The following is an 18,414-nucleotide window of genomic DNA, read 5'->3' on the forward strand; positions in this document are numbered from 1 at the left end:
GACAGAAGTTAGACACGAAAACTCTCATCTACTTCAATCACACAGACAAGATGAGAAAAAGCTATGAAACTTGTTCACACAGATTTACAAAAAAGAACGAAAAAGAGAAAGAGAGAGCGAGTGAGAGCATTTTTGAGTTTCATCCCTTTGTTTGATCCCTTTTTGCTCTCTCTCAGTGTGTCATACTCTCACAGATGTCACATTACCCATTGTCCAGGCTGGTAAATTGGATTGTATGCTACACTGGGTAAGGCCCATCTAAGTCTGTTAAAAGACCATAAATGCCCTTTTTCTTTACGACACTTGTGAGCTCACTTTCTCCCAGGGGCGGGTGACGGGATGAGGTCATCAAGCTAGAATCCACCCCCACCACCGTCTCCACAGCCACGCTGTTCTCCACGTTATTCCATCCAGACCTTTTCATCTTCCCCATCCTGTCTGTCTTCCAATCCGTGTCTGCAACGGTCTTCACCAAAGATTGACTCCAGACTTAAGGGAAGAGATCAAAAACCAATCCAGAGGTGTTTCTGAAGGACGTCTGAAGGCGCTGTACAAGTGTGACTGCAAAGCTCTCAGGGCCCCGCAGTCCACTTTAAATCACTTACAGTACTGAGGCAGTAAATTTGAAGGCAGGATCAATTTCTTGACATCAACCAACAAAGGCATGTCAGTTTTTTTTTCCCTTTGGAAACAAAATTCTCCAGGGACAGGGGCTACTCTTTGCTGACTTCTACCTTCCCCCCCACTTCACTTTTCTCTAAAAATCTTTTATAACACTTGCAGATGTCCGTGTGAGACTTGGTCATGATCATGTGGGAACAAGATCAATATGCTGAGCTGAACGTCTAAAGAGATTCAAATCAGTTCATTCATCAAGCTGATACAGATCTTGTTGGACAACACATGGGTCATGATACTACAACTATAAACTATAAACTATATACTACACACACACAGGAAAAAAGAGGTAAAAATAACAAAAAAACATGCTCTTTCCCCATGACAAGACAAAAAAGAGATCTTGTTCGTGTATCCCTTGGCTTTTTGCTTTCACTCTTCTCTTCTTTTTAACCTCTTTTTTTAATCTCGTGTCATATCTTTGAACGTAGCATCGAGCTTCTCTTCCCCCTCCCCTCAGTGACACGTTCCCCTTTTTCATCTACACTATCTGCTCAGCCCAACACCTCCTCTAACCCCCCTGCAGGCGAGCACCAGTGAGCTTGCATTTAATTTATGTTTCCATCCCAGCCGGGGTGAGAGCCAGAACTTTATGGATGAGGAGAGTGAAACTACAGATATTAGACGGAAAATCGGAGACAACTGATGGTGAAGCTGTGACAAAGACACAAGGAGGTAAAGTAAAAAAAAAAAAAAAAGAAAAAGGAAGAGAAAACGAAAAGGCGAAAAGGAATCTCTCTGTGAGAGACAAAGACAGAAATACAGGCCGACAGTCAGATTGGTACATAGGCCATGTCAGTTTCATTCAAAAAGAGCTGTTGCATAAGAGCCAAATATGTAATCAAATTGAAAAAATAACAAGGCGCGGTGAAATCTTTCTGAGAAGAATTAGATTGCCTCATTATAAAAGGCTAAATATGGATGCGACATTTCCTCCCAACTTCAGGTTTCACTGAGATGTTGCTTTTCAGTGCCATTTTTTGACATTTCCAAACAAGCTGTTTTTTGCTTTTTTTTTTAGCAATTGGTCCATTGGCTGCAGACAGTAATGTACACACATAACAAAGGTTAGCTTTCAAAGCCACAAGGTGAACCCGAATGCAATCCTCTGGACTGAAGAAGGAAGCTACAGGAGCAAACCTGTGGGAAGAATTCGTTTCTGTGGAGTCTTCTGCTTTGCACCTACTGCCCCCGTTTGGTGGCTTGCGCATATTGCAGATAGCCTTTAAAAATAATGGGGGAGGCCTGATACCTGAGTTGCAGTTTTCCTCATTTGATGTGTCTCAGTTCTTTACAGAGAGCTATTTCTCATCAAACCTCGAAACAATGAATTCGCTGTCACCAACAGATTTTAATTTCTCATTTGTTCAAGCAAACAGCTGACATGGTGTTATTTAAGTGTGTCCAACAGCGCAGTCGTCTGGAATTTGCACAATAACCACTTGACTCTGCCAAGTCACCTGCTAGTAACGAATTAGAAATCTCTTGACCACAAAGGACAAGAAACAATCCACACTCTCGACCCCTGTAGTCGAAGCTGGATTCAATGACAACAAGCCACAACTGGCCACACTACACCAACCATGAGGCACTGGTACAGTGTGGGCTGACATTTCCACAAATGTTGGGCCTTTTTAACACCCCCATCAGAACATTACAGAGTTTGACCCGATTTATCAAATGACCAACACTGTTCGGGAACGATCTGATTCCTTTCATCATACTTCCTCTCCCTGAAGCTAGAAGACGATTCAGCATGGAAAGTATATGACCTTTTACCACAAGATCAGATGTTGCTGTTTGATGCCATGAAAGCTCCCTCAGAGGACATCACATGTGATCAGGAGCTGACTGAGCCTGACCAAGGAGATTTGTATCCTGATGAATCACAAGGGAAAACATCAGATGAGAAGTTGATGATAATCAATGGTCTGATAAACAAGAGTGACAGGATGCGTGCCAAGGAGATGAGAAACTGCTACATAGCATGTGGATACATAGCATAACAGATGAGATTTGTTTTAGCAAATACAATTTTTCCCATTTACTGAATGTGGCCTCACATCAACGATCAACTGTGAATGGTTACATGTAAAACATTAGCTCCGTGAAAAACAAATGTAGTGTGTCCGTACACATGCTCATATTCCATTTCCGACTGTGGAACCTTGTTTCATTCAACAAAAAAGATCAAAACAACACGCTTACACGTGAAACAAGAAAACAGGACCACTATGCTAAACACTTATAAAAACATAACATCTGAACATTTTGGTGAAAAACTACCAGTAGTGTTGACAGTTTTCAGATTCTTTGCTTAACCAAAAGTGTAAATACATAAATTACAAGTAGAAGCCTTGGTCAAATAAAGCAGGAAAATGTAGAACCTAGTTATGTACTAAAGGAAAAGTAACATAAAAGCTTTAAGTAACATGATTACAGCACGTATTCCCCATAATTTTGTTTCATAAAGCTTACACAATACCACAACTTTTATTTACATTAAGAGCTGCATTAATTGTTCCGTCAAAACCTTGTATTGATGATATGAGAGTCGTACTACTGTGTAAAATGTCTCCAGAACTAAAGGAGTTTGGTCTTAATTCTGTGGTTGCCAATCCATGTGTAAAAATGATGTCTGATGCTCCCTGGGTCAATCTTGCATAATTTGAGCCAGATGAATCCAGGTATTATCGTTTTAACATGTGTTTATGCCATCGGGGAAATAAAAAAAAATTGAAAAAATCTACTGATGGAAAAACCTGGTCACTTAGTGTATTTGTGTACTGTAGCCAGCTGACCTTTTTCGGGAAGATGACGTTGCTGAACCGAGACCTGACCAACCGAGTCCTAGATCATAACTCTGCCCCCAGAGGCTTGTGTGATAGGCATGAGGAATGACTGCGTGCAGCATTTCGTCCGCCGCTTTTCTTACCCTGGTGTGCTCATCACTTTGGAACAGGGTCATTCTGGACTCATCAGACCACATGACCTTTTCCCATTGAGAATCCAAGAGTGAAGCGAAATAAGACCTTTTTTTCCACCCAATTAGCCTCGCTAATAAGTGATTTTCTTAAGGCTACACAGCTGGTTCGTTCCAACATCTGGAATTCATGCCGCATTCTGCATGTGGAAATACTTTTAGAAGATCCAGCAATTTCTTTAGTCGTTTTGTTTACATGATGTAGGGAAAAAAATGACATAACATATTTTCTATTGGATGTATTTTCTGACACGGCTGCTTAAGAAATGACATCCACGTGTAGGAACTGATTATACGCTCACATCCTTCGCTGTGCACTCATGATAATTTCAAGATAAGTTGAATTGCAGTTGGTGGTTATTCTGTTGTGTTTGTAGTTTATTTAATTTGTTTTAAGCGCCACTGATATTTGTCATGTGTTTTGCTGCGTATTGTGTAGGTACTGGTAATACTTACACAGACAAATAACCAAGTCCTTTGCGTCTGAGTTCGATTTTGAATAGATTAAAAGTAATCATATGATATCAGTGAATTTTTTATATCAAAGCTTAATTAAGATGGGAGGATAACACTTTTTGGTGGATATACTTACTTCTGTACTAATAGAAATCGGAAATATGAGCCCAAACACACACTATTTGATGTCAGAGGGCAAAAAGGTTGGAAAATTCTTGTGTAATCTTTAACAATCCATTTCATGTTAAACTTATTCATATTTGTAACAGGAATCAGTGAAAGTAATCAGTAAAGTAGTCAAATTAATCAAGAGGAGTAGATCGCACAATATTTCCTCTGAAATGAAGCAGGGGGAAGTAGTATGAAATAAAAATGTAGACTACAAGCACTTCAAAACTCTGTTTAGATCTGTTTTCAGGTTAAAAGTAATTTTAACAACTTTTTTCCCCATTTTTTTCACCACTGGATTCTTCCATGCTATTGCATTATGTTGATAAATTAAAAACTCGAGACAACTACAACTTAAAGTTTAGGTTTACAGTGAAAGTTTATAAAAATGGACACAAAAGTCTCCATTCATGATGATAATAGTACTGTAGCCCATGCAACAATGTCCAAACGTTAGCCCACGGTCTTATTAAATTATATGGCCAGTGTTGTGAAATATATAGCACCCCCAATAACATGGTAATAGGTAAACTCATACTAGACTTTACATTTCTATTTTTCACTCACCTTTTATTGTTTTAAACGGAGAAATAGGGTGCTTCCGGTTTCAGCGGTTCCAATAGTTCCATCACGGTTCGGTGATTGGCTAAAATATGTAAACTCAGGAACTTTCACTCTACATCCCGTGTTGCACAGGAGAGACTCTTGAACCGGACCGGAAAAACACCGATAAAATAAGACGTTCATTATGACTGAATGCTATTTTGCGTTAAATTACATTCACTTTGACACGAGATAAGAAGACGCTCGTCGACACTTGAAAATGAGTCTTCAAAACCGGTAAAGGTTGAGAGGACCGTTCTGCACGCGACTGACAGCATCCATCATCGCCAATCAAACGCTGATCCGGCGTTTTAAGCATTGCTGATTGGTTGATTTAGGGTTGGGGCGGGTACATTTTTGCTCTCCGCCAGACAGCAGTGACTTCAGTGTTTTGCTCTGAGCAGTTGATGGGACAGAAGAAATACCCACCTGGAACCGGACAGTCTTCCACAGGTAGGCAATATGTTTACCCTTAAATTCCGTATATAGCTGTATTTTTTAACTGCATTAAGGTGTCTATTTTTTTTTGTCTTGGTTTGATAAATTCCTTCTATATTCTGAAATATTAGTATCTTAAGACAATTGCAGAGTTACAGCAACATTAGGTTCCTGATTTAATTCAGACATTTTTAATTGCAGTGCTCCTGTTGAGACGACACCATGAAAAGTCTGAAAGCAAAGTTTAAAAAAACTGAGGTAGGACCCATCTCTCGTAAGGTGTGCGTTTGTTTTCATCTGTATTCTCATCTGTATTCATCAATGTTTTTTCCATTTTTAACCTAACATTAAAGTGTTCAGCTTCACTATAAGAAGTAGTCATTTATATAAGGTTCCAACTTGCTCTCTGTAAATATATGGGTAGGGGGACACCAGTATTCAGTGTCACTAAGCAGCAGGAGAGCAAGGCAGTCTCCAGACTGCTGCCATAACCAGTGATCTCAGGTAGCCTTCAATTATTCACATGTACGCGCGCACACACACAAACATACACAGGCACACAAAGAATTCCTACTCTCCAGCTGTCATTATTTTTGCTTGTGTTTTGGGGCTGCTTTGACGATAACTATTGGACAATACAGAAAGAATCAGTTACAGAGTAATCAGCTACATGCTGCAGTCTGTTGTACTGGTTCTGGGCTCTTATACAAGCCGATAAACTAGCAGTTTTCAGCTTTCAGACTCTCCCCTAAATGGCCTGTGTGCTTTGTGGTCTGGACATTTGGATACTGGTAATGGTTTTTACATCCTCATTTAGCACTGTTCTGTTGTGATAAATACTCTCACCCCATCAAATTCAGTGATCACTGCATCACTGGTGACAAGAGGGATCTCTTTGGATGAGATTGGTTATTAGACAGTAGATTTACCATATAAAGATAGACAGACAGACAGATGGGCACACAGCCACTCTGTTTGTGTCTTTGGTATGTCCCCCCTGCCACCCAAATCAGCAGAGCAGAGTGCAGCTTATCCAGCTCTTTTTTTTTTTACCTCCACTTTTTGCTGAGTCCTCACATCCCACAGGCCCCGCTCTGTAGCTGCAGAGAAACAGATCTATGAAGCAGTCAAAGAGGTGCTCTGCAGGACTGACAAAAACTAATTGAGAGAAGTAAGACGCACGCTACAGTGAAGAAGGCAGCTGGGAAATTATTAGGTTAGAGAAAGGAGGACAAGAGGGAGGGGAGTTGCGTTGGCCAGGCTTGCTATGTCCCTGCTAGCAGACGAAGCAATACGACGAGAGGGGTGCTGTTTTGAATTCGAAGAGGAGATGCTGCAATGTTGTGAGGACAGAAATTAACTATGTAACTCTGTGTATATCACCGCTTGCTGTTTGTGTGGAGAGCAATTCAGTTTCACTGTAGGGAGGATTTGTGGACAGTATAAATCCTCTGGTATGTAGATTTCTGCTCTGACCTCTGAAAGGTATCTTCCAGAAACTTATCAGTAGTTGATTTGTCTAAATTCTCTGTAATATCATGTAGCCAGGTGCCAGTGTGCATAGTCAGGTAGGACACAGTGGTCAGTTTGTACACTTTAGCAGCATTTGGTTGGATGTGACGCCCTGCTGCTATGGATCCCCAGCAGCCTGTTTTTAGCCTGATGAAGCGGTTCTGTCCTTGCCTCAGTCTGCTGCCGCTGCCAGTAGGTATCCTCTATCTCTGTATTGATAACTGATTTGGAATTTACCGCGCTTTAAAATTTCTGGATTAAAAGTTGCTTTGTTTAGCCTGGTAAGCATATTTTTTGCATGGAAAATGTAGCTTTTACATGGTCATCAAACCAGATTGGTTTGGAATGTTAGGAGGTATGCGGTGTGGTCTCAGTTTTCATTGGTGACCAGGTTAACCTGTTCTCTTTTCTCCCCCCCCCTATAGAGTCAGGACTGGGGCAAGAGTGATGAAAGGCTCCTGCTGGCTGTGGAGCAGAATGAACCAGACAAAGTGTCTGCCCTCATTGTCAAAAAGGGTCTCTGTCCCACAAAGTTGGATGCTGAGGGAAAGTCAGCGTAAGTTATGCTCCTAACTTTTACCTTAATGGGATAAAAAGCTATTTTGATATTGGAGGCAGTTTATTCATTTTCAAAGCTTTATTTCCTTTCCTTATTTTATTCTTCTGCAACAAATAAATCTTCATCTAGAAATATGCACCACTGATTGTTTAGGATGAAAATGTAATTTTCTATCTTTTAGAGATCAGTTAGACTCCAAAAGATGTGAAAATACCTCACAGCTTAAGAAAAATACAGTATTTTTCTAAATAGTTTGCTGCCTTCTTTCTCTTGAATAAAAATGAATCCATGAAAGGAATAAAACGTTTTGATCAAGCCTCAGAAATCAAGCGAGTGAATATATAGGCCAACTTTATTTTCTCATCTGTAATGACTTGTTGTCACTCTTCCATCTGCCAGCTTTCACCTCTGTGTATCCAGAGGCCGTTTAGACTGCCTGGAGGTAATCATCTCTCATGGAGCAGACATTAATGTCACAGACGGGGCCGGTGAGATATTTTTTCTTCATCCTGTAAGACAAGAACAACGTGTATTAGATTAGTTCTAAATATCTGCGTATATGTGATCAATTTCAGGCTTCAGTGCCCTTCACCTTGCAGCCAAAAATGGCCATTCAGAGTGTTTAAAGAGATTGTTGCAGGTAAACCACAGTTATGCCCTGCAAATAAAATAAAGACCCTTTTTTTCCTATTTCTTTCTTTCTTTTATTTTATTTCCGATGCACTACAAATGAGAGATGTGTATGTTGTGTCTCTGACAGGAGAGGCTGGCAGTGGATTGTACTGACAGCATTGGTAGGACACCACTACATCATGCAGGTAACAGCTACACTTACACACAACAATATGATTAATATCATGTACCCAGAATGTGATATTTAACGGCAAATGGAGATGTTGAGAAATTGAGCCAATTTTATGCTGTATGTAAACCTCTGATAACTATAGTTCTGATCGTGTCCCACAGCAATCAGTGGCTGCTTGTCCTGCACTGAGACCCTGTGGGACTTCAAGGCCAATTTGGATGTCCAGGACAGTGTAAGTTTGAAATCTGCTGGGAAATTATGTGACATTTAGTTTGCTGGTTTTGTCATGGCTGATTGACGGGGTCATTTAAGTGTACAATGTTTCCTCATGATGTTTGGTTGATGGTCTTTCTTACAGGATGGGGTCACCCCGCTGATCTTAGCAGCCCAGATGAGCAGAGTGGAGCTGTGTGTCTTTCTGTTGGGTCGAGGTGCCAATGCAAACATACAGGACAACCAAGGAAGGTAGTGAACTGTTGCTGAGAATTTTCCTGAGATTTTCTACTTCCTCATCCTCTCAGAGTTTGGAGAGTGAAACTCTGAGAGATGAGCAACACTGTTTGTGAACACTACCGAAGCTTTGACAGACGGAATGACAGAAAGTGTCAGTGGAAAGTAGAAAGGGGAAAGCCTGCAGTGACAGGCAGAGGCCTTATAAGAAAGAAACTCAAAAACAAAAACGAGGAAACTTCATGAATGGGTTCTCAGCTGTCTAAGTCAGAGTGCAGGAGGTATTCCTTTAGGAACCCTCCAGTAGTTTGGAGTATTTGCTCGAAATTTAGAAAGATGCAGGTCAGGAGCTCCAGCTGGGAGCATCAGCTTCAGCTTGGCTCTACACAGCAGCTTAGATAATAAGATAATATAATGAGATAACTATTTCCTGGATAACATGACACAAAACATTAGACAAAGCCTAATGGAAATTAATTTCTTAGCTTTTCAGTGATTAACACGTCAAAGACCCTGTTTCTACAAAATGCCTATGTTAAGGCCTAAACTGAATGTACCATGTACTCTAGTACTTTGTCACTCTAATAACTCATGGCCATATTAATTTCCATCCATTTTCTATACTCGCTTAATCCGTCAGTCGGGTCGCGGGGGGGCTGGAGCCTATCCCACCGAGGTACACCCTGGACATGTCGCCAGTCCATCATAGAACCACATAGAGACAAACAATCACACACACACTCAGAATCACTCAATCAATTTTAGAGACACCAATTAACCTAACATGCATGTTTTTGGTACAGTCGGAGGAAGCCAGAGCACCCGGAGAGAAGCCACGCATACACGTGGGAGAACATGCAAACTCCATACAGAAAGGCCCCAGCCGGGAATTGAACCATATTAATTTGCTCATTGTAAATAATATTGTGTTGCCTCGTTCTTTATTATTGTTTTTTGAATGACAGGTCTGCTTTGATGCTGGCCTGTGAGAGTGACAGCATTGAGACTGTAGAGGCTCTGCTGAGAGGTGGGGCCAACACACAGCTGGTTGACTCTCTTGGACACAAAGCTGCCGACTACAGCGTAACCACAGGAAACCAGCACATCATTCAGATGTTGCAGGACGGAGTACCTCCAGGTACAGTATGAGAACCGAGTCCTTTTTCAGAAATGAAAATATCAAATATCCTCAAATATCCTATGATGCCTCTCTAACCAGTGCAGCTCTTTGGAACATTGATTCAACACATGAACTAGTTTTTTATAAATCATGCTTTGTTACTTCTGTGAAATTGCTCATGAAGCAGATTTAAATGACACATTTGTTTAATGAAGCTGCAGCTTTAGTGTGTGTCCAATATTCCCCCAGAGTTCGGTTGTAAGTAAGAAGAAGTGGATCAGAGGGGCAGCTGGGTGTGCTTGTAAAAAAAATATAGAACTAGTCTTTGCTGATATATGAAGGCCAGATGTGCAGCTGCTCTGACACTGATGAAGGAGGGGATTTGCACTTGACGCCTGACCGCATTAGTTTTTTTTTTTTTTTTATCTGTGATTTGATGCACGTTTGGTGGATTTACTATAAGCCACATTAATTTTACATATCCTGTTTGAGCTGAAAAGTCATTGGAAGGGAAAGTTTCAATTATGTGTGCATGTAAGCTCTTGGTTGTTAGCTGAGCCTCTTTGCTGAAGAGGTTTAAGAATTCTACTTTGTCTTTTTCCCAATGCTTGCATAGCTTCTGAGGGCACAGGCGAGGAGGTAATGTTGCATAGCTGTACGTTGTATCACTCCCTCCATCGATGAGATCATGGCTCATTTTGGCCAATCATATTGTGCATGTTTTCCAATATGAGGTCATTGTTTCTATGTGCTGCTTTCTTTTTTGTTGGCTTTCTCTCCTCTTTGTTGCTGACCCTTTGTCTTATCTTGGCTTCCTCAATTGTCCTTTTTAAGTTGAGCTTGACCTCTGCTTGTCAGTGATCCCACTCTTACCCCCACGCAGCCCCCTCAAATTCCCTCAGGCAATTCATCAGTGCAAGGGGGGACTACTCCCCGCAAACGAAAAGCTCCTCCACCGCCCCGCTCTCCTCTCCAGGTACTGTGAGAAACAAATCAGTGGATGGAAAGTGCTTTTGTTTTACCACATTGCAACAGTAAAACCTCTTCTTAAACAGTGACATTGCAGCGTTAAACAAAACAAAGGAAATTATTTTCTATTACTTGTTTTGTTTAGATGAGATAACACCAGGGAAACAAAAAACACTTATTAGATTTGCTGAGTTTAGCTGGACAGTTCCACCCCCCATTTATACTTTTTATCCTTTTTATAATCACAAAGATCCAGGGTTTGCCGCCCTCTCCACAGCCTCAGAGTCCAGCTCCCCCCTCCCAGTCCCCTGAGCCCCTGAAGTCCCACTCTCCTTCTACTTCTCCTCTGCCCCCAGAAACCCAGCATTCAGCCAAGGTTAGCACAGCAAATCTTTGTGTTTTTTCTTACATGTTACATGAAATGCATTGAATGATTCTTTTGTATGGTTGTATTGTCTGGATAAGGCAGAGGACGAGGAGGTGTTTGAAGAGATCCGACGGCTGCGTCTGGAGAGAGGCCGTCTGCTTCAGAAGATCAAAGCCTTGGAGCAGCAGCAACAGAGTGCCCTCTCTGCCTTGGAGCAGGTAAAGAACTGTAGAAAATAAAACCTTGAGTAAATTTCCATTCCTCACTGATAAGTTTACTTAAATTACACAATTTAATTCAAGCCAGCAGATGGTTGTCAATGCACCCGTATCACAGATGATCATATATTTGTAAATTTTCCATGTGTTCAATAGCTGTCCCAACTGAAGCAGCGTCTAAAGGAGGCAGAGGCGGAGAGGGATAAGCTGCTGGAGGAGCTGAAGGGGAGCCATGGAATTGGGGCCAGTGATTCTGAAGACATGGATGAAATGCTGGACTTCCCAGGTATGCAGTCCGTGTATTTGTGGACTTTCCCCTCCCCAACACGGAGCATGCATGTACTTCCAAGCGTGTAATATTTTGGCATTCCCGCATAAGTAAAATCAGGCACTGAAGTGCAGTAATTTATTTTTTGTTGTGGTCTCTCCTGAACCTTCCCTCTAGAAAAGCTGCTCTCCAAGCGCTCCAGAGCCTCTCCTGCTCAGAATGAGGTCAATTCTCAAACAGACACTGACTCAGTCAGCCCCTCTCCTGCAGACCTAGGAACAGTTGCTGAGCTGCGTAAACAAATAGATGAACTTACCACCCAGAACTCAGAACTCGTTCTTAAAGTGCAGGTAAGGCCAAACAGCACAAAAACATTATTATGCTGTTCGTGCGTAATTAAGCACATGCACAAGAAAGTACTCATGTAGCCAGTATTTAGCACAGTAAAGCACACAAATATAACATCACATGCTTGCAATATGTCCAAGACCTCTTCAATGCAGATAAATTATGAGTGAAGTGATCTTTAAATGGTTCTGTGGCAGAGGGGGAACATTCTGTTTCATGTATAGCTGAGTGTCCCTGACCCAAGTATTTATCTTGACCACTTAAAGACACTGTAGTTTGCAAGACTAATGTGCTGAGCCAATTGTGTTCATGCAGGTATAAATAGAACAGACCAGCACCAGATGCAGACACAGTCGTAGGCAAATTTGTAGACAATCCTTATTAACTGGGTCATGTTAGCTGACATGAGGAGAGCTCTGTTGCACTGAAGCTTTATGTAGGTTTCTGTTTCAGTGTATTTGGTTGTTCTTTCACCCCTGGAAACATGCAGGGATGCAGGCTAAGAGTTTCACATCAGCCTCGCTGTGTGATGAAGAGCCTCGCAGGGAAGCAGGAAATCAAAGATCTGATAGGCGATCAAAGAGATGCAATCTGAAGTAAACTAGAAACAAAACCTCCTGTTGGGATTTAGATAGTGGTTTATCATGTCGGTGAGCAGGATAGTCATAGCTCTTTTCTGGGAGAAAATAATCTCTGACAACAAAAGCTGTTTGGCTTTTAGACTGAAAGGAAATTTGAGGATTTAGGATTTAAAAAAAAATTGGCATGAAAGATGTGTTGTGAAAAAGAGCTGAAAAATGTTAAATCCTGTGTTTTGTGAGCTTGGCTTATTATAGAGGTTAGAAATACGGATTTGCCAATTTTGAAAGAATATTTTTTTGCTATTGAAGTGAAATACCACACATGAATATATATATATATACACATGAAGTGTACGTCTAATTAAGATTGAGTTATTAATACTTGGAGTCCATTGTACATACTCATAAGCCAAGCATCGCAACTCAACAGAGTGTATGACCTGAAGGCTGCCTAAAATCCTAACCCACTGGCAAACAGTACAGTGCATGTTATTGAACGCTTCTAAGTGCTGCTGTAATTGCTTCTCTGTTGTGTACAGATGCTGGAGATGTTTGAGAAGGATGACACAGACATGCAGGCTACCAGCTCAGACTCTGTTCCCTTAGTTCAGTATGAAACCCTGAGAAAGGAGTTTGAAGCTCTTCAGGAACGTCTCTCTCAGGCCCAGGCTTTAGAGGAGGCCTCCAGTGTGGCTGAGGAGTAGTAAGCTTGATTAATAAAAATACACGTTTATTCTGTTTCTTTGTTTCTCTTCTATTTGATTCAATGTGTCATGTTCTACAGTGGCGATAAGAGGTCTGAGGAAGAAGTTGCCAATGCAGAGAGCACAGAAGCTCTGAAGGAGAAGCTGCAGGGGCTCGAGGAGCAGTTGGCCTCTTCCCAGTCTGAGCTGGAGGAGCTAAAGGAGCAGATGAGCCTCGGGGTGCTTTCAGTGGAGTGTGCTGAAGGGGATATTGACGTAGCAGTTGCTAGGCCTAAAGGAGAGAGTCCGAGTCAGGAGGTGCAGCAGCTGAAAGCCAGAGTGAGGCAGTTAGAGGAGGAGCTTGCAAAGAGACAGGGCGAGGCAGGGGGTCAGAGTAGCCAGGACAGTGACACAGTCAAACAGCTGACAGAGCAAGTAAAGGAACTCCAGGCTACTCTGGCCCAGAAAAAATCTGTACAGGAGGAGGAGGAGGAGAAAGAAGACAAATCAGGAGAGGCGGAAACTGTGAGGTCCCTTCGTGATAGAGTTACTGAGTTGGAGGCAGCCCTGGCAGCGAGCAGGACATCAGGGAAAGAGGGAGCAGCAGCTGGAGATGGAGATCAAGTCCGCCGCCTTCAGGAGCGTTTGGGTGAGCTGGAGGTAGAGCTGAGAAAGTGTGTGCCTCGCTCCGAGCTGGAGGAGGTACAAGTCACTCTCGGGCTCCAGTGTGAGCAGCTGGCAAGGGAGAGGGCAGATGTGGCAAGAAGGCTCAACGATGCCCTCCTGGAGCTGGAGAGACTCAGGCATCCTCGTCGTGGAGATGATGATGAGGAGGAAGAGGAGGAGGAGGAACATTCAGAGAGCTCAGAGCCCTCAGTCGTGTCAGGTGTGCTGTGCCATTTCTTTCTGAATAGTACAGCATTGTTATGGTTCTGGACTTCTCTGTTGATTTTGTGCACAATCATGCTTCTGTCCAATCAGAGCACTCCAGGCGCACACTGGCAGCAGTAAGGGAGGAACTGGAGGTGGCCAGGCAGGAAGCAGCCCAGGCTCTAGACTGCCTGTGTGCAGAGCGGGAGGGCCGGGCACAGGATGCCCTGCAGCTGAAAGATGCCGTGTTGTTTTCACAACATAAAGAGGCGCTGTCTGCAGTATCGGAGCAGCTAGCTCAGACACTGCAGGAACTCCAAGATGAGAAAACCCGGCGGGCACAGGCTGATGAGCAGGCTGCCACACTAGAGGCCAAACTGCAGGCCATGCAGGAAGCCATTCCCAAAGAAGAGCATGAGAAAGTCAAGGTAAGTGAATATCAAATCATAGAATGGTCCAACGATGCAGATGAGGAAGGGAATTTTTAATCAACTAAAATAGAATATAATAATATATAGAGAGGTCAAATACGGAAAACTCAGAGTATAAGAGCTGGTTCATAGCAGAAAGTGCCAACCAACAGCGTTACCTCTATTTTGTACATAAGTTCCTATAGGTTTGCATATCTAAGAGTTAAAACATGACTTATGCCAACATTCAACACTTCTCTATATTAAACTATACTACAAAGTTTATCTGAGGTATAAGAGTTAAACTTTACTTCATTTAAGGGGAGATCTTTAAAAGTGTCAAAGCTTTGAAATTTCTTTTCATTTTTTTTTCCTGGCTGAGATGTGGCAGATGTATGGCAGCACGATAACAAAGTTTTGTTTTAAAATGACTCCATGTTTTGGAAAATGATCCCATGATTTGCCAAATAATAGAGGATGAAGTCTTTAGTGTTGATTTTTGTACATGAATGGACCGCAATCATTTGATGACCATGCTCATCAAGAGAGATAAGCACAAGCAATATCAATGCAACAGGTGTAAATCACATTAGATACACTAACAGGACAAGGCATGCACATTTTGGACAATCAAAAGAATAAAAACATGCCGCCTCACCTAGAAGAAGGGTTTGTGCTAAACCTACCAATCTTCAGATGAGAGTACATCACAGTTCACCCTTTTGTGTGACAGACAGAGCTTCAGCGCACCCTAGAGGCCAGTGAGAGCAATGCAGCAGCAGCTCAGGATGCTCTGAGTGAGAAGGAGATGGAGCTGAGAGAGCTCAAGTCCCAGAAGGCCGCAGAACAGGGTCTGATCTCTAAGGAGGACCATGAAGCCCTGCGGCTCTCTTTGCAGGCTGAGATTAACGCCATCACGGCTCGCTTCAACGATCTCACTCGGAAACATGAGAAGACGTGCACGGAGGTAGGTACGCTTTTGTGCATGTGTGTGTTATTGTGTCTGCCCTCAGTCCTTTCTAATGTCATCTAAAGCCAAATTAGATGTTGTGTCTGCCATAATGTGAGCTGTGTTCCATGAGAGCCTTTTTCTAGCCTTTACATTATTCATTTGTCTATTACTTCTCCTTTTCATTACTTCCCTCTGTTACAATGATCCCGCTGAGTATGTGCTTACTGATGTACTGAAGTAGAGTCGTATGAACACTTTGTCCTCCTGGTGACACTCCAAATGTAATTGTCCATCAGCTTGTGCAGTGGTTTTCTGGTATAACGACTGGATATAAAGAAAGGGCCTTTGCCTCACACAGAGAATGAGATTGAACATTCCCCCTGCTAAGAGTAGAAGGAGTTTCTATCTAAAAGACAAAAAAAACACAACAACAGGATATTTAATATCACACATGCACAGTACAATTACAGGCAAAGGTTTGGACACCCTCTGTCAAGATTTCCATCATAACTTAGCAGGTAAAATATGAACTGATTCCTAAAAATAAATAAGCTGAGAAATCAGATATTTACATTTTGAGCAAGATCATTTTAACATTTATTTTCCAAAAGAAAAAAAAAAAAAGGATAAAGGCTTCAAACAAATGTTTAGCCACTCTGCTCAGTCAATACTTCATAACAACCCATTTAAACAGTCTAACAGCTTGTAAATGTTTTTTGTAGCTTTTAAGGATCTATTTTGAGGTGTGTTTAAAATCACCTCCTGCTTAAGAAGGCATCCTCTTTTTAATCCTCAGCTTTTTTTTTTCCATTAGCGTTTTAATTATGCTGGTACTCTAGCAAATGCAATCGTCTCTCTGTCACGTTTCAAAGGTGGAGGCGAGGAAGGAGAACCCAGGTGCAGACACAGAGCGAGAGCCAGCAGGCAAAAATGAATGGAAACGATTTATTTTAAAACAAAGCAAAGCCGGAAAAAACACAAAAACCGAACACGGAAAAACAAAATCAAAATGATGAATTACTGAAACAAACAGACTGGCCAAAACAGAGACAAGGACCCGGGAGTAGCACGAAGGAGAGTGACTGTGAGGATCTGGCAAATGACATAAACAAACAGCGAGACTAAATACTGTGGACAGAGTGATTGGTGAATGACTGCAGCTGAGGATAAATGAACACGGGTGAAGGGAGTGGAACTGATAACTGGACTGGAGAGAGACTGAGGAAGTGAGTGAGGAAATGACAGAACCCAAACAAGAAACAGAATGAAAACAAGCATTAAAAAACCCCATCAAAACAACACACATTGTGGCACTCTTGACCACTGAAATGTTCCTCTGTAATATACACTTAAAACATGGCTGACCAACCTCGTTCTCAACAGTCTGAGGGGTGTTTTTCAAGAAACACTTCATCTTTTATATCTTAACATACTGTTGCTCAACTTGTCAAAAATGTTAAATCTTTACATCGTCAGTCATTACAACTTGCTTCCTGAATGCATGAGGCTTCTTTAAATATTAAGAAGTAATGGATGCTGAAAATATTTTCTTCAAATGACTCCTTCGTCAAGGTCATATTAACGCAGTTGTCACTGCACAGTTGTACAGTGAACAAAAAACCCCCCAAAAAAACCAACATTTTTATAGTGATAGAATAACAAGAGTTGTTATACTGATCTAGGTCTTCCAGGTGCAGAGGGAGGCACTTTTCAACAAGAGTGAGCGGCAGGTGGCAGAGTCACAGCTTGCTACAGTGCAACAGCAGCTTGCTGAACTACAGACCCAGTCCAGCCACATCCAGGAGCTCCACAGAGACATCCAGGAGTCCCAGGGGCTGGTAAAAGAGAAGGACCGCAAGGTGAGAGACTGCAGGCCCATTTTTAGCAACTGCTGTTGAAGTTTTGATCTGGCACCCGATGTATTGGATATGTGTGCAGATAACAGAGCTGTCCAAGGAGGTGTTCCGGCTAAAAGAGGCCCTGGGAGCTCTCTCTCCTCCTCTTGGCATTTCATCCTCCTCCTCTTCCTCATCCACGCAGCATGGTAACCCGGGACAACAGATGGCCCTGCAGAACAGGATTTCCATACTCACCCAACAACTACAGGTGAGGAAAGAAGTGATTATGTTAATTAATTAAGCTAAAATGCCTTTTGTGAGTGACTTGGATGTATATCAGATACTGGATCTTGACATGATAGTATTTTTTCTCTTTTTTGCAGGATTGGGATAGAAAGCACAAACAGGTGGTGGCTGTATACCGCTCCCATTTACTGGCTGCTGTGCAGGTCAGTTGAGTGCACACAGAAACATACATAATAAAATGACATATTCCAGAGGTGGACAGCCCCTGCATATATTGCTGCATATAGAAATCAAGAGCATTGACAATAACTGACTTAGCTTCTTTTATTTAAGTGTTATTTGTTTATTTAATGTTTAGGGAAGTACTTCAGTTTTGTATTGACTCTTTGACTGGTTATGGGTGTTGCTGTCTGTTCTCCACAGGGTCGCATGGATGAAGAAGTGCAGCATCTGCTTCTTCAGATCCTGAGGATGACACAGCAGGGACACTAAAGTCTCTGTAAGTCTCTGTCCACCTACAGGCCCTTTACATGGCAGCATAAAGCTGCCGCTCCAGCAGTCTAACCTGCAGGACCAGACTTTGTCTACAAAGCCAAACACAACATATTTGTGGTCAGACATTGCTGCATGCGAAAACTAAATTACCTTAAACAACAGCCTTAATGCTTGACTGATAACCAAACAGTGAGACAGCTGAAAGTGGAGTGCCTTTATGACCTGTCAGGACTTCGTGATAGAAGGTGAATGTGGATACAGAGTGTTTATTTTGACGATAGAACAAGCTGTGTGCCAGTGACAAGCTGACTGATTTTATATAATGTTGTTATAATAAAAAAAAGATAGACTTCTCTGCTGTTGTTCCTTTTCTGTTTTTTTTTTTCTTATTTTAATC

The 18,414-nt window shown here is 42.0% G+C and overlaps 1 protein-coding gene across 1 annotated transcript; it reads left to right on the forward strand.

Moving 5' to 3' along the window:
- The first annotated feature begins 5,269 nt into the window (after positions 1 to 5,269).
- Positions 5,270 to 18,352, forward strand: ankrd24 (ankyrin repeat domain 24). The gene is made up of 23 exons (XM_072389624.1): positions 5,270 to 5,341; positions 5,528 to 5,584; positions 7,264 to 7,394; positions 7,797 to 7,885; positions 7,973 to 8,037; positions 8,158 to 8,215; positions 8,364 to 8,434; positions 8,561 to 8,667; positions 9,618 to 9,790; positions 10,389 to 10,411; positions 10,656 to 10,748; positions 10,998 to 11,117; positions 11,207 to 11,326; positions 11,483 to 11,612; positions 11,772 to 11,944; positions 13,063 to 13,226; positions 13,308 to 14,092; positions 14,188 to 14,504; positions 15,220 to 15,453; positions 17,121 to 17,297; positions 17,377 to 17,544; positions 17,660 to 17,725; positions 17,946 to 18,352. Exons 2-23 carry the CDS (start codon positions 5,549 to 5,551, stop codon positions 18,012 to 18,014), a joined length of 3,369 nt encoding a protein of 1,122 aa, XP_072245725.1. The 5' UTR covers positions 5,270 to 5,341; positions 5,528 to 5,548; the 3' UTR covers positions 18,015 to 18,352.
- The last annotated feature ends 62 nt before the right edge of the window (positions 18,353 to 18,414 follow it).

The sequence above is a fragment of the Leuresthes tenuis genome, unplaced genomic scaffold (genome assembly GCF_036924035.1).
Source record: "Leuresthes tenuis unplaced genomic scaffold, fLeuTen1.0.hap1 SCAF_7, whole genome shotgun sequence".
Taxonomy (NCBI): Eukaryota; Metazoa; Chordata; class Actinopteri; order Atheriniformes; family Atherinopsidae; genus Leuresthes; species Leuresthes tenuis.

What these genes read in the sequence shown, in the direction of transcription:
- ankrd24 (XM_072389624.1), top strand. Translation starts at nt 5,549, where the DNA reads ATGAAAAGTCTGAAAGCAAAGTTTAAAAAAACTGAG. An exon ending in GACACCACTACATCATGCAG is followed by an intron (nt 8,216 to 8,363) that starts GTAACAGCTACA and finishes CGTGTCCCACAG; the next exon opens with CAATCAGTGGCTGCTTGTCC. An exon ending in ATTTACTGGCTGCTGTGCAG is followed by an intron (nt 17,726 to 17,945) that starts GTCAGTTGAGTG and finishes TGTTCTCCACAG; the next exon opens with GGTCGCATGGATGAAGAAGT.